General features: G+C 57.7%; 1 protein-coding gene across 2 annotated transcripts; it reads left to right on the plus strand.

The window, feature by feature from the left end:
• Positions 1-709: 709 nt before the first annotated feature.
• On the plus strand, positions 710-9,391 carry CYTH2 (cytohesin 2). Of its 2 annotated transcripts, none has more exons than XM_012754369.2 (12): positions 710-1,195; positions 2,004-2,151; positions 2,259-2,325; positions 3,379-3,497; positions 4,300-4,380; positions 4,810-4,922; positions 5,083-5,231; positions 5,702-5,814; positions 8,504-8,582; positions 8,713-8,784; positions 8,862-9,016; positions 9,130-9,391. In XM_012754369.2, exons 1-12 carry the CDS (start codon positions 757-759, stop codon positions 9,215-9,217), a joined length of 1,623 nt encoding a protein of 540 aa, XP_012609823.1. In that variant the 5' UTR covers positions 710-756; the 3' UTR covers positions 9,218-9,391. The 2 variants fall into 2 exon arrangements, with proteins under 2 accessions (XP_012609823.1, XP_012609821.1); XM_012754367.2 differs by having other exon boundaries at positions 711-1,204; positions 5,702-5,813; positions 8,506-8,582.
• Positions 9,392-12,357: the final 2,966 nt, after the last annotated feature.

Genomic DNA, 12,357 nt, shown 5'->3' on the forward strand with positions numbered 1-12,357 from the left:
TAATGCAAGAGAGGCTGGGGAAGGGAAGAGGCCTCAGATGTGAGAGGACTTTGAAAGGAGGGAAGAGTTAAAGAAGGGCAAGGGTATACGAGGACAGGGGAACATGAAGTGAGGGTAGCGGCAGAGGAGGGGGGATTCAGAGAGGTGGAAGGGTGCTGAGGAAAAGGGGGTTGTCATGGAAGAGGATGCTGGGGAAAGGGAGAAATCTTAGGAGGACTGTAAGGTAAGGGGAGGAGTTAGTGGGATGAGGGAGGAGCCTGAGAGGCAGAAGGCGTCAGGAAGGCGGCGCCTGTGCTTCCACAAAATTTGTCCTTCCGCTGTTGTCTTTTTCTCCATGACAGGTACCAAATAACATGGCATTTAGGAGAAAGAATAGGTCTTCCGTTTCACCGCTCCTTGACTCTGAGGAGGCCCAGGTCGATGGGGAGGTCAAGAGAGGTGGCGAGAAAAGGGTTTGGAGATAGGAGAGGGACGAGAGAAGGGGGAAGTACCCGGAGAAGGGAGGAAAAAGAAAGGCAGGCCAAAGCTGCTTCCGTTGCATGGCAACATCTGCAGCCAAAAGCCAGAGTGGCCGGCCTAGGAGGTGTGGCTCACGAAAACAACCGACAGTTGCGTCCCCGCCCCCTGGCAACAAGGCCAATAAAGTACCGCCTCCTAGCAACGTATTAGTAGAGGCGGGGCTCAGTTGACCTAGTCTCATAGTGCCCGGAGCCCTTGCACAGGCGCAGTCCTTTCGCTCCACATAGCTCCACCTCCATGCCATCCCTTTCCGAGGCTTCTCATTGGAGGACACGTCCATCAAATGCTTTTATTTGCTTTGGAGGCGGGGCCTGGAGATTTGCCTGCACTCCAATTGGTCCCACAGGCCGTCTACCTCCGGTCAGACATGCCTACATGTGCTCTTTGTGCGCCTATTGGCCCTGGAGGACTATCCTGTGGTGGCGGGGGCGGAGCAGACGGAAGGGCCCACCGTGGATTGGACAGTGTCAAAAAGAGGGGCGGTCCCTACTGGCGGGGCGGTTGGGCGGCGAAGGCAGAGTCTTTTCAGCGCTGAGGACTGGCGCTGAGGAGGCGGCGGTGGCTCCCGGGGCGTTTGAGCGGGCTCACCCGAGCCCGCGGGCCAACGCGGATCCAGGCCCGACCGGCGGGACCGCCCCGGACTCCCCGCGGGCCTTCCTAGCCGCCATGGAGGACGGTGTGTACGGTAGGTCGGGAGGGGCGGGGCCGGCTGGGAGCGGATAGAGCGTTTTCTCCTGAACGTTCCGCCGCGAACTTTCCCTCCCCGGGCGCGCCGCGCGGAGCCGTTCGTCCCTGTCGTAGCGTCGCTTTTGTGGGGCCCTGGAAGGGCTTCCGGCGGGGCCCGAGAGCGGGGCGTTCCAGGCCATTGTTTGGGCTGAGCCTGTTTCCGGTGGCGGCGGGAGGGGGCGGGATGGAGCGCTGGAGGCGAGGCCGCGGCGGAACCATTCCCGCTGGAGGGGCCGGGCCCAGCGCCTGCCGGGGGCGGGGAGGGGCGGGACTGGGGACAGGAATCTTGGGGGCCACAGAGATCCCGCCACGGCGGGGCGGGGGCCGTCGATGCCCTGCCCCACTTTTCCAACTCTTACAAGCTGTCATCAGCTTCCCCGGCCATAGTTTCTCTTTATGGACTCAGAAGTCCGGACACCCAGGGCCCCAGCTACCTGGCTCGTAATGCAGTCCAGTCCAAACCAAGGCCTCAGCCCCCTCCCAAGTAATGGACCCAGAATTTCTGCCTCCTAGAGCACAGGCTCTCATTCCCTTCTCCCTCAGACTTGGGAATCCGGGCCATAAGTGCCCTCCCCCCGCCAGGTCTCTAGAGTCTAGAGTCCCAGCGCTTCCTCCTCTGGACTGGGGAATCCAGGTCCCCAGCCCCTCTTCCACTAGACACAGGAGGTCATTCTCCGCCAGCTGTCCTCCCCCAGATTGCAGGAACCCAGGCCCCCAGCCCCCAGAACTGACTTGCAAACCTTGACTGTGGTCCCCAGAACCCCCAGACCTGACCCCGGAGGAGCGGATGGAGCTGGAGAACATCCGGCGGCGGAAGCAGGAGTTGCTGGTGGAGATCCAGCGCCTGCGGGAGGAGCTCAGCGAAGCCATGAGTGAGGTGGAGGGTCTGGAGGCCAATGAGGGCAGGTGAGGGCCAGAGCTGAGAACCTGGGGGGCATGAGGCCATCTAGGGCCAGAGAAACCCAGACATTGACCCTCCGCCCTCACCCCTACCTTGCTCTCTGCTCCTGCAGTAAGACCTTGCAGCGGAACCGGAAGATGGCAATGGGCAGGAAGAAGTTCAACATGGATCCCAAGAAGGTGCTTGAGGGCCACAGGGCTGGGATCAGCTGGGCAGACATCCAGGCAGGGAGTTCTGGCACCTCCAAGTTTCAGAAGTTTGACGGTTACAGGTCTGTTCTAGGTAGACAGACTTGGTCCTAATCCCTGGATTCACATATTGACTGTCTATTTATTCTGTGAACACTAACCAAGTGTTCCAGCCTCCTGACTTTTGCTTGTGTTATGTCCCCTGCCTGGAAGGTCTTCTTCCCCTTTCTACTTGTATTTCTGGATACACTTCTGGTCCTAAGAGGAGGTCGAATCTGGTAGAGGTTATGGACAAAGTGACATCCCCAAAGGAGGGTTGACCAGTGCCATGACAGAGGAAGGTACCAGGGATGTGGACACCCAAAGGAGGGAGCCTGGTGGAGTCAGGGAGGGCTTCCCTGAGGAGGAGGCATTCAGATCAGGCTTGAAGGATGAGTTCATGTTCACCAGGCAGAAGAAAGATGTTTGTTCACTTGTTAACACTTAACGCCCATTCTGAGGCCTCTTGAGCGCCTAACATTGTGCTGGGCAATGCTGGGACCCAGAGAAGAGTTAGACCCTACCCTGCTCTCAGGGAGCTCCTAGGCACAGGCGCCAAGATTCAGAGTGAGATGTAGCAGTAATGGAGATGTCTTCGTAGCACGGAGGGAGGCAGAGAGGTCTCCAGTCCAGCCCTGGGCTTGTTGTTCACAGCCCTTGAAGGACTGCACTCTACTAATAGCATCTCACTTTATTCTTCTTGTCTGAAGCAATTATAGTTTGTTCAGTCATTCAACAAACATTTATTGAGCACCTGATCCTTGCGGGAGCCTGTTCTTGGTTCTGGAATTAACCAGGGAAAGGCAAAGGGAACATGCCATGTGGTTCAAAGGCCATGAGCGGGGAGGGATGGTATTTAAGGACGTGTCAGAGCCTGAAAATGAAACCGGCCTTGCTCTGTTGAGAGTGGGGGTGATTTGGGATGCCGACATTCCTGGGGCAGTTAGTGGGGAGGCGGAGGGGCTTTCTGGCCCTCAGCACCGAGACCTGGCCTCCACTCACCAGGGCATCCAGTTCTTGGTGGAGAATGAACTTCTGCAGAACACACCCGAGGAGATCGCCCGCTTCCTGTACAAGGGCGAGGGGCTGAACAAGACTGCCATCGGGGACTACCTGGGGGAGAGGTATGACCCCTACTCAGCTCCTGCTGGGCCCTTCCCCACTGCTCCCTGCACCCAGCTCTGCCCTCACACTGGCGGCTCCTGGAGCAAGCCTGCAGCCCCCTGGAAGAGAGGCCCTGATAGGTCAGCCTTCTGCCTGGACTGGGACAGGAGGGACAGGGGTCTGGGGGAGCCTGGGACCATCTGAGAGCATCTAGGGGGTGTGGGGAGAACCATCCATGTATGTCTGAGAACAGTGGAGAACATCTCCTGAGTGTCGTGGGGCCATGAGAACCGTGGGTGGATGACAGCTGTTCATGGGAACTGCGGGGACAGCTGGGAAGTGTGGGGACCATTGGCAGATGATCTAGGGGGCATAGGGCTCCCAAGGGCATCTAGGAGTTATGGGGGCCGTTTGGAAGTCTGGGGTGCATGGGACCGGGCATCAGATGTTTGGGGACCCTCTGGACATCTAGGGATCATAGTGATTTGTGGACATCTGGGGTACACGGGGACTGTCTGTGGATGTCTGGGGACCGTGTGTGGACATCTCAGGAGCATGGGGATCATTTGAGAGAGGTGACAGTGGGTGGCACACGTGTCTGCTGTGTTTCTTCCAACTCTACAAACCAGGGTTCCCAAGACACATTCTTCCCAAGAGCATGTTCTGAGCTCCCTGCCCCAGGGCCGGGCTGGTGATGGGGGCTGGGCAGGAAGGGTGCCCACTGCAGAGGGGGTGGCACAGCTTCTCCAGGAGGTGCCTCACCTCCTGTCCACTCCCCCTCCATCCTCCTTCCTGTGTGTGACTTTGTCCCTGTCCTCCCAGGGAAGAGCTCAACCTGGCAGTGCTCCATGCTTTCGTGGATCTGCATGAGTTCACCGACCTCAATCTGGTGCAGGCCCTCAGGTGAGGTGGGGGGGTGTTTGGAAGGGCAGGAAAGTACCCCTACTCTAAACAGGAATGAGCCAAAGCCGGGTAATTGACAGCCTCATGTAAAACAAAAGTCCACGGGTAGGGCCTCCTTCAGGCATAGCTGTATCTAGGTGCCCAAATGGCATCAGAAAGCCAACATGCTCTGTCTTCTGTTGTGCTTGACACCGTGTTGGCCCTCCTTCTACATGATAACAGAAGCCCCTGGCAACCGCCAAACCTGTTTAGCAACCTTAGAAAGAAAAAGGCTGTTTCTGTGTAGATCACCAGAAATCCCATTGCTAGTTGTTTGGAGGCTGTAGGAGCGGTGAGCTTTGTCACTGGCCAGTTTCTAACACAGACACAAAGAGTGGGGTGGGGGTTCTGCCAACCCTGGCATCCACACTCAGCCCCTCCCTAACCCAGGCAATTTCTGTGGAGCTTTCGCCTCCCCGGAGAGGCGCAGAAGATTGACCGGATGATGGAGGCCTTCGCCCAGCGATACTGCCTGTGCAACCCTGGAGTTTTCCAGTCCACAGGTGGGGCCTGCGCCCCCCGGTCCTGGGGAGGGGGAAACTAGGGCCCAGACACCTGGGGCGGATGGAGGAGGAGGCTGGGACATGGGACACCTGGGTCCTGGGGAGGAGGAGACTGGGGGCCCACACGCCTGGGTCTTCACACCCGACCTGTCCGGTGCAGACACATGCTACGTGCTGTCTTTCGCCGTGATCATGCTGAACACCAGCCTTCATAATCCGAACGTCCGGGACAAGCCGGGCCTGGAGCGCTTTGTGGCCATGAACCGGGGCATCAACGAGGGCGGGGACCTGCCTGAGGAGCTGCTCAGGGTCAGGCCCCCTCTTCCCTGTGTCAGCCCTGTCCCTCTTCCTGTGGGTCTCCCAGTGCCTGATCTGTCAGCCCGGAGTTGCTGCTGACTGCCCCCCCACCCCGGGCGGCGTGATCTTGCCAACTCGTGCGTTTCTCTCGGGTCCGGCCGGGTCCGGCCCTCAGTTTCTTGGCCTGTCTCTCTTCTTGGTCTCAACCTGACTTTTTCAGGGTCTGTCTGTTTCTCCATCTGTCTGTAATTCTGAGAACTTACTGGGTCCTTCCAGCTATCATTCGTGTGTCTTTTCTTTCCTCTCTTCCCTCCCTGAGGGTTTCTCTACTTTTCTGTCTGCCACTTCCCCCTCGTCCCCAGCCTGTCCCTGTCTCTTCCACTGTGGGTCATCCCAGCCATGGCCTCACTGCCCTGCCCCCCTGAGTAGCCCCAGAAGGGTCCCAGGGGCCTAGAATTGCTGACCTGGCCTTCGCCCCTCAGAACCTCTACGACAGCATTCGGAACGAGCCCTTCAAGATTCCTGAGGACGACGGGAACGACCTGACCCACACCTTCTTCAACCCGGACCGGGAGGGCTGGCTCCTGAAGCTGGGTACGTCCCCTCCTGGCCCCACTGGCCGCCTCTGCAGGGGGAGGTCAGTGGGCCTGGGCTCTAGACGCAGCTTCTGCACATACCTGCTGTGTGACCTGAGGCAAGTGATCACCCTCTCTGAACCTCAGTTTCCACATCTGAAAAATGGCTGAAATCAGGATCAGGCTGGTGTGCTGTAGTAAGTGCTCCTTGACCCTTCTCTTTACCCACAAGTGTTTATGGAGCCCTTCCTCTGTGCCAGACACTGATCTAGACGCAGAGAAGGCAGTGACAACCAGATAACAGGGTTTTTATGGGGGTGGCAGGTGTTCATTCAGGATGTTGTCCACTACAGTTAAGAGAAAACCCAGGCCAGCAGCACAGTGGCTGTCCCAGGTGTTACACCCTCCCAGAACATCCCCCAATGGCAGGAAAGAGCCTACATGAGTGAGAAAACCTGTCCCAGAGTCCCCCAGTGGCCTTGTCGCCTGGGTGGATTGGCTCCTGGCTGGGGAGGGAATGATCCGGACTGATTCGGATGAATCGGAAATCCTGGCCGGGATAGGATGGGAGGGTGGGGCTGGGCCTCCTCGTGACACGTGGCCCCAGCAAATTCAGGGTCAGCTAGCACAGGTCATAGAGGATCATAGCGTGGGGGGCCTTACTGATGACTAGTTGTCTCAACCCTGGCTACACGTGGGAGACTTTTAAAGCCACTGTGGCCAGGCCACAGACCCCTGAAGCCAGGATCTCAGGGGCAGGCGGGCCATCAGTCACTATTTTTTTTCTTTGAAACAGAGTCTCACTTTGTTGCCCAGGCTAGAGTGAGTGCCATGGCATCAACCTAGCTCACAGCAACCTCAAACTCCTGGACTCAAGGGATCCTCCTGCCTCCCGAGTAGCTGGGACTACAGGCATGCGTCACTATACCTGGCTAATTTTTTGCATATGTATTTTTAGTTGGACAATTAATTTCTTTCCATTTTTAGTAGAGACGGGGGTCTCTTGCTCAGGCTGGTTTCGAACTCCTGACCTCGAGCAATCCGTCCGCCTCGGCCTCCCAGAGTGCTAGGATTACAGGCGTGAGCCACCAGGCCCGGCCCCATCAGTCACTTTTAAAGCTCCCCAGGTGCTTCCAGTGTGTAGCCACGTTTGACAGCCACTGGCCTGGCACCATGCCTGGGGACAGGAGGTGCCACCTGCTTGCGAGATGTGGTTTTCAGTGGAGCTGTAGTGAATAGCTGCTCCAGTGAGACAGATGTGACGAGGATACCAGACTGGGGCAACAGTGGGGGCTTCCCGTGGCAGCAGGACAGCCCAGAGGAAGCTTCCAGCTCTGTGCAGGGGGTCAGGGCCAGCGTTCTCATGGGGGTGCCAGCACAGGGCGGCTTTGGCTTCTCTCTGGGGCTCAGGGGCTGCCCACATGGAGTTGCTCTTAAATCAAGGCGGTCCTTGCACAGCAGGTGCACAGGGCAGTTACAAAATACGCACGCCACCTTCCAGCCAATGCCGTGGTGCGGATCCCTGCATGGGATCCGAGGATTTGGATTCCTCGGAGTTCAGGGGTGCAGCGAGTGGGCCGGTAGGAGAGGCGGGAATGGCAGCTTCGCCAGGAGAGGCTCCCCGGCAGCTCTCCCTGTTTCCCAGCTGAGCCCTGGACAGGCTCAGCCACTGCCCAAGAGGCACAGGACAGGGGCCTCGGTCTCGGAGCCACATCTGTGTCCTTCGTGGCAGTTAGGAAAAGACACCCCTTTCTTAAAACACAGAAACAGAAAAGGGGATTTGTGATGGTCACGAGTACTCAGCAGTGGTGTCCACGAACCCACTGTCACTGCTGTTTCTTCCTGGGCCTGTAAGGAACCCAGAATCGGTCATCTTGCCACAGGAAGGTGTGGCCCAAGTGGGTCTCTAGGCTGGACTCCAGAGAGGGCAAGAGCATGTCGTGAGGTCACACAGCCAGTTTGTGCCGGAGCAGAGATGAGCCCCCACGCCCACCTCAGGCCAAGGACTGGGGTTCTTGCCTTCTTCCTTGTGGGGGCGACGCCAGCATTTTCACCCTGGCAACAGAGAGTCCTCCTGGCCCAGGACGGGTCCTAGGGGGTGGACACAAAGGGGTGTTCAGTCTGCCACAGAGGGGCTCTGGGTCCTTGGCCGGCCTGGAGGGGAGAGGCCCTGGCCACTCCTCATGTGGATGTAACTGGTTTTCTTCCCTCTCTCTCCCTCCCTCCCTCTCTCTCTGCCTGTTTCTCTCTGTGTCCCGCCCTGCGCATTCCTTCCCCTGCCCACCCTACTCTGTTGCCTGCGGCTCTTGGGGGCCCCCCATTCTTCCACCTTCCCTTCTGCACCTGGTCCTGCCTGCTTTCTCGCTGTCTGCCCCAGGAGGTAGGTACACACCCCATCCTGCCCCTCAACACTAGACTGGGAGGGGACAGGGAGGAGAGGGCTGGGGGCTCAGGCTCCTGGGCCTGGGCTGACAGGCTTAGGAAGTATGGCTCCCCAAGCTGGGGGTGCACCGATTCCTGGGGTCCAAGCGATTCCTGGGGCCCAAGCACGCCTGTCCCTGGCTTGCCTGTCTCTTCGCATGCACTGGCTTTGTCTTAGGCCCTGAGAACCTCGCCTTTCCTGCTCTCGCTCTGCCTCTCCCCCTCCCTCCCTCCCAGAGGCCCTGTCCCCCCCGTTGAGCCCAGGCCCCCTCCCGCCCCTTCCCTTTCAGGGGGCCGGGTGAAGACATGGAAGCGGCGCTGGTTTATCCTCACAGACAACTGCCTCTACTACTTTGAGTACACGACGGTGAGGGTGGACCTGGGCTGGCCTCTGGGGTCCCTGGAGGAGGGGCTGGGGTCTGGACCCCTGGGGCTGAGGACAGAGGGGCTGGGGTGAAGATCTGGAAGTCTAAATTCTGTCCAACACGCTTCCTCAGGACAAGGAGCCCCGAGGAATCATTCCCCTGGAGAATCTGAGCATCCGAGAGGTGGACGACCCTCGGAAACCGGTAAGAGCCTCTCTACACCCCTTCCTGCCAAGGTTGGGGGACTCCCATGGCCTCAGCTTTCCCTCCTCTCTCCCCAGAACTGCTTTGAGCTTTACATCCCCAACAACAAGGGGCAGCTCATCAAAGCCTGCAAAACAGAGGCAGACGGCCGGGTGGTCGAGGGGAACCACATGGTGTATCGGATCTCGGCCCCCACGCAGGAGGAGAAGGACGAGTGGATCAAGTCCATCCAGTGAGCCTGAGCTCTGGAGTCTTGGGGACCCAGGACCTTGGGCCTGAGGGAGGAGGAGGAGGCTGAGCACCTGGACTCTTGGCCTTCATCCTGGGATCCCTTCCTTTCTGCAGGGCAGCTGTGAGTGTGGACCCGTTCTACGAGATGCTGGCGGCGAGAAAGAAGCGGATTTCCATCAAGAAGAAGCAGGAGCAGCCCTGACCCCCTGCCCCCAACTCCATTATTTATTAGGAGCTGCCCCGCCTGGGTGGCCGGACCCCTGGGCTTGGGGCTGTGGATCATGGTTCCCTGTTTGGAAAAGTCACCATCTCTAGCTCCTCATTGTTATTTGTAATTAACATGCTGTTGGTAATCTTATTAATTATTTAACCACTCGGCCTGCGGACCCACTCATTTCCTGGGGTTGACAGAGCTGAGGTGTGGGTGGAGCCAGTCCACTTGGGGGCGGGGGGCGAGGGCCAGTCACAGAGACCTGGGCCTGCCTGGTTCTGCTCAGGGCGCTGGAGGGAAGGGCATTGCCTGAGTGTGGCTCCACGGGGCCTGTCCTAGATGGACACCCTGAACCCTGGTTTCACCCTGAACCCTGTGGGGGTGGAGCCAGTGGCGGTGATTAGGTGGGAATTAGTTAGTGTCTAGTTGGAATTGGCCATCCCAGGGGACAGGGTTTAGAGTGCAGGGATGCAGGGGCCGGGTCTAGCATTCATTCTAGATATTACTTGACAGCCGTCCACTAGTTATACTACAACCATCAGCTAGTCCCATCTTTGCTGTCCTGGGGCTGATGTCTTTAACAAGCAGCAAATAATATCCGATGGGGTTGTGCGCTGTGCCCACTGCTTTGAGGGAAACCTAGAGCTGGAAGAGTGAGGAGGGGTACTCACTCTGGGAGGGTTGGGGAACTGTGGGGTGCAGTGAGTGTGAGGCCTTGCTGATAGATGTCCCTGAAGTGGGCTGGGGCAGTCACAGATGGTGCCCTGGGGGTCCGGGGTAGTGTCATTGGGCCAGCTTTCTCTGTCCCCCACGAGATCAGCCTTCTCTGGACGACATTGAATTTCCAAGATAGGGCTGAGGAGTTGCATTTTGAGCGTCTTTTTAACCAGGAATCTGACAGCCTCAGAAATGTGAGGACCGACTGTTTGAAAGTGCGATTTTGGAGTGTGGGACACCCTTGAGTCCTGGATTCGGGCCTGTGCCCTTTTGCCCTCCAGTTGGGGTATGCTGGTGTCTCCAAAGAACAAGGGCGGTGGACCCCCCAAAGGGTGGGTTGGCGGGTAGGGAGACCTCAGGCCACTCTCCACGCCCTCCTTTGAGCCGGAAAACCTGTAAGAGGAAACTACAACTCATGGCGGGGGCTCTGGGGCCAGGATGCGCCTGTCGCCACAAGCCGAGGCGGCGGGAATTGTGGTCCCGGCCACTGCGTCTCGGAGGTGTCGCCCCCGTTGAGCACAGTGGCGGGGTAGGGCGCTTCCCAGTCTCGGGCCTCTGTCCTGCCCAGCCCTTGGCCACGGGCACCGCCGGCCTGAAGGGCCCCGAGCGCAATAACACCGCCACCCGGCCTATGGCGCGACCGTCCCCGCGCTCGGGGGACCGCGACTCCCGGCAGGCCTTGCGGCCACAGCGGGAGAGCCCTTGTCGGGATTCCTGGGAGTTGTAGTTCCTGGAGACTCCGCCAGGCCCCGAGGGCGCATGGGAAATGGAGTTCCAAATGAGAAAGTGGAATTCCCAAAGGTTGGGGGAAATGGAATAAGCATCGACCCACGACGGTCCCTGCGTAAACGGAGGTCTCAGCGCTATCTCACTCCTTCCTCGGCATGATCGCGCGGCCGCCGCACGGTTGACGAGGTCCGAGGGCAGGCATGGGCCTGATGATGCGCCCCGTCAGCCGTGGGAGGAACTTGGGGTGTATTCTCAGCAGGATGGGGAGCCCTCCAAAGGCGTGAAGCAGGCGCCACGTGTTTGGATTGAGGTTGAGGGAGGGTCCTCTGGCAGGGCCACGGGCATTTCCAGTTTAATTTGGCCAAAGCGGAACTATTGATTTTGCCCCTAAAATATTCTCTTTCCACAATCTCAAAGCATCATCGTTCACTAGCTGACCCAAGCATCAATCAGCAGGTCCTGCTTGCTCCTCTTTCAAGACCTCTGCGCTGGGTGGGTGCGCTTTGCTGCAAGGAGAATAATTTGGAGGGGAGCAGGGCGGAAGTGTACCCAGGTGCACTGCTCCCCAAAATTTGCATTGAAATTTGACCCCCAATGTGACAGTGTTGGAAGGTGGTCATGGGGGCTGATCCGGCAGGATAGATTAACTCACTTGTCCTCCCCAGGGCAAGTGAGTTCTTGCTTTCTGGAATTGATTTGCTTTCTCTTGCTTCCTCTTCCCTTGAGATCTCTTTTTGAGACAGAGTCTCACTCTGTTGCCCAGGCTAGAGTGAGTGCGGTGGCGTCAGCCTAGCTCACAGCAACCTCAAACTCCTGGGTTCAAGCGATCCTTCTGCCTCAGCCTCCCGAGTAGCTGGGACTACAGGCATGCGCCAACATGCCCGGCTAATTTTTTCTATATGTGTTATTTGGCCAATTAATTTCTTTCTATTTTATAGTAGAGACGGGGTCTCGCTCTTGCTCAGGCTGGTTTCGAACTCCTGACCTCAAGCAATCCACCCGCCTCAGCCTCCCAGAGTGCTAGGATTACAGGCGTGAGCCACCGCGCCCGGCTTTTCTATATATTTTTAGTTGGCCAATTAATTTCTTTCTATTTTTAGAAGAGTCAGGGTCTCGTTCTTGCTCAAGCTGGTTTTGAACTCCTGACCTTGAATGATCCTCCCTTCTTGGCCTCCCAGAGTGCTAGGATTACAGGTGTGACCCACCAAACCCAGCCCCCTGCAATCTCTTTGCACATCCTGCTCCCTGCTCCCAGCCTAAGGGTGGCTCTCACAAGATGCACCTGCCCGACCTTGAACCTTCCAGCCATCAGAATCTGAGCTAAATAGCCCAGGCATGGTGGCTCACGCCTGTAATCCTAGCACGTTGGGAGGCTGAGGCAGGAGGATCACTTGTGTTCAGGAGTTCAAGACCAGCCTAAGTAAAAGCGAGACCCCTGTCTCTATTCAAAAATACAAAAGAAATGATCTGGTGTGGTGGTGGGCATCTATAGTTCCAACTACTGAGGAGGCTGAGACAGGACGGTTGCTTGAGCCCAAGAGTTTAAGGTTGCAGTGAGCTACGATGATGTCACTGCACTCTACCCAGGCAACAGAGCAAGACTGTCTCAAAAAAAAAAAAAAAAAAAAAAAAAGAATCTGAGCTAAATAAACCTCTTTTCTTTATAAATTCCCCAGCCTCAGGTA

The sequence above is a fragment of the Microcebus murinus genome, chromosome 16 (assembly GCF_040939455.1).
Source record: "Microcebus murinus isolate Inina chromosome 16, M.murinus_Inina_mat1.0, whole genome shotgun sequence".
Taxonomy (NCBI): domain Eukaryota; kingdom Metazoa; phylum Chordata; class Mammalia; order Primates; family Cheirogaleidae; genus Microcebus; species Microcebus murinus.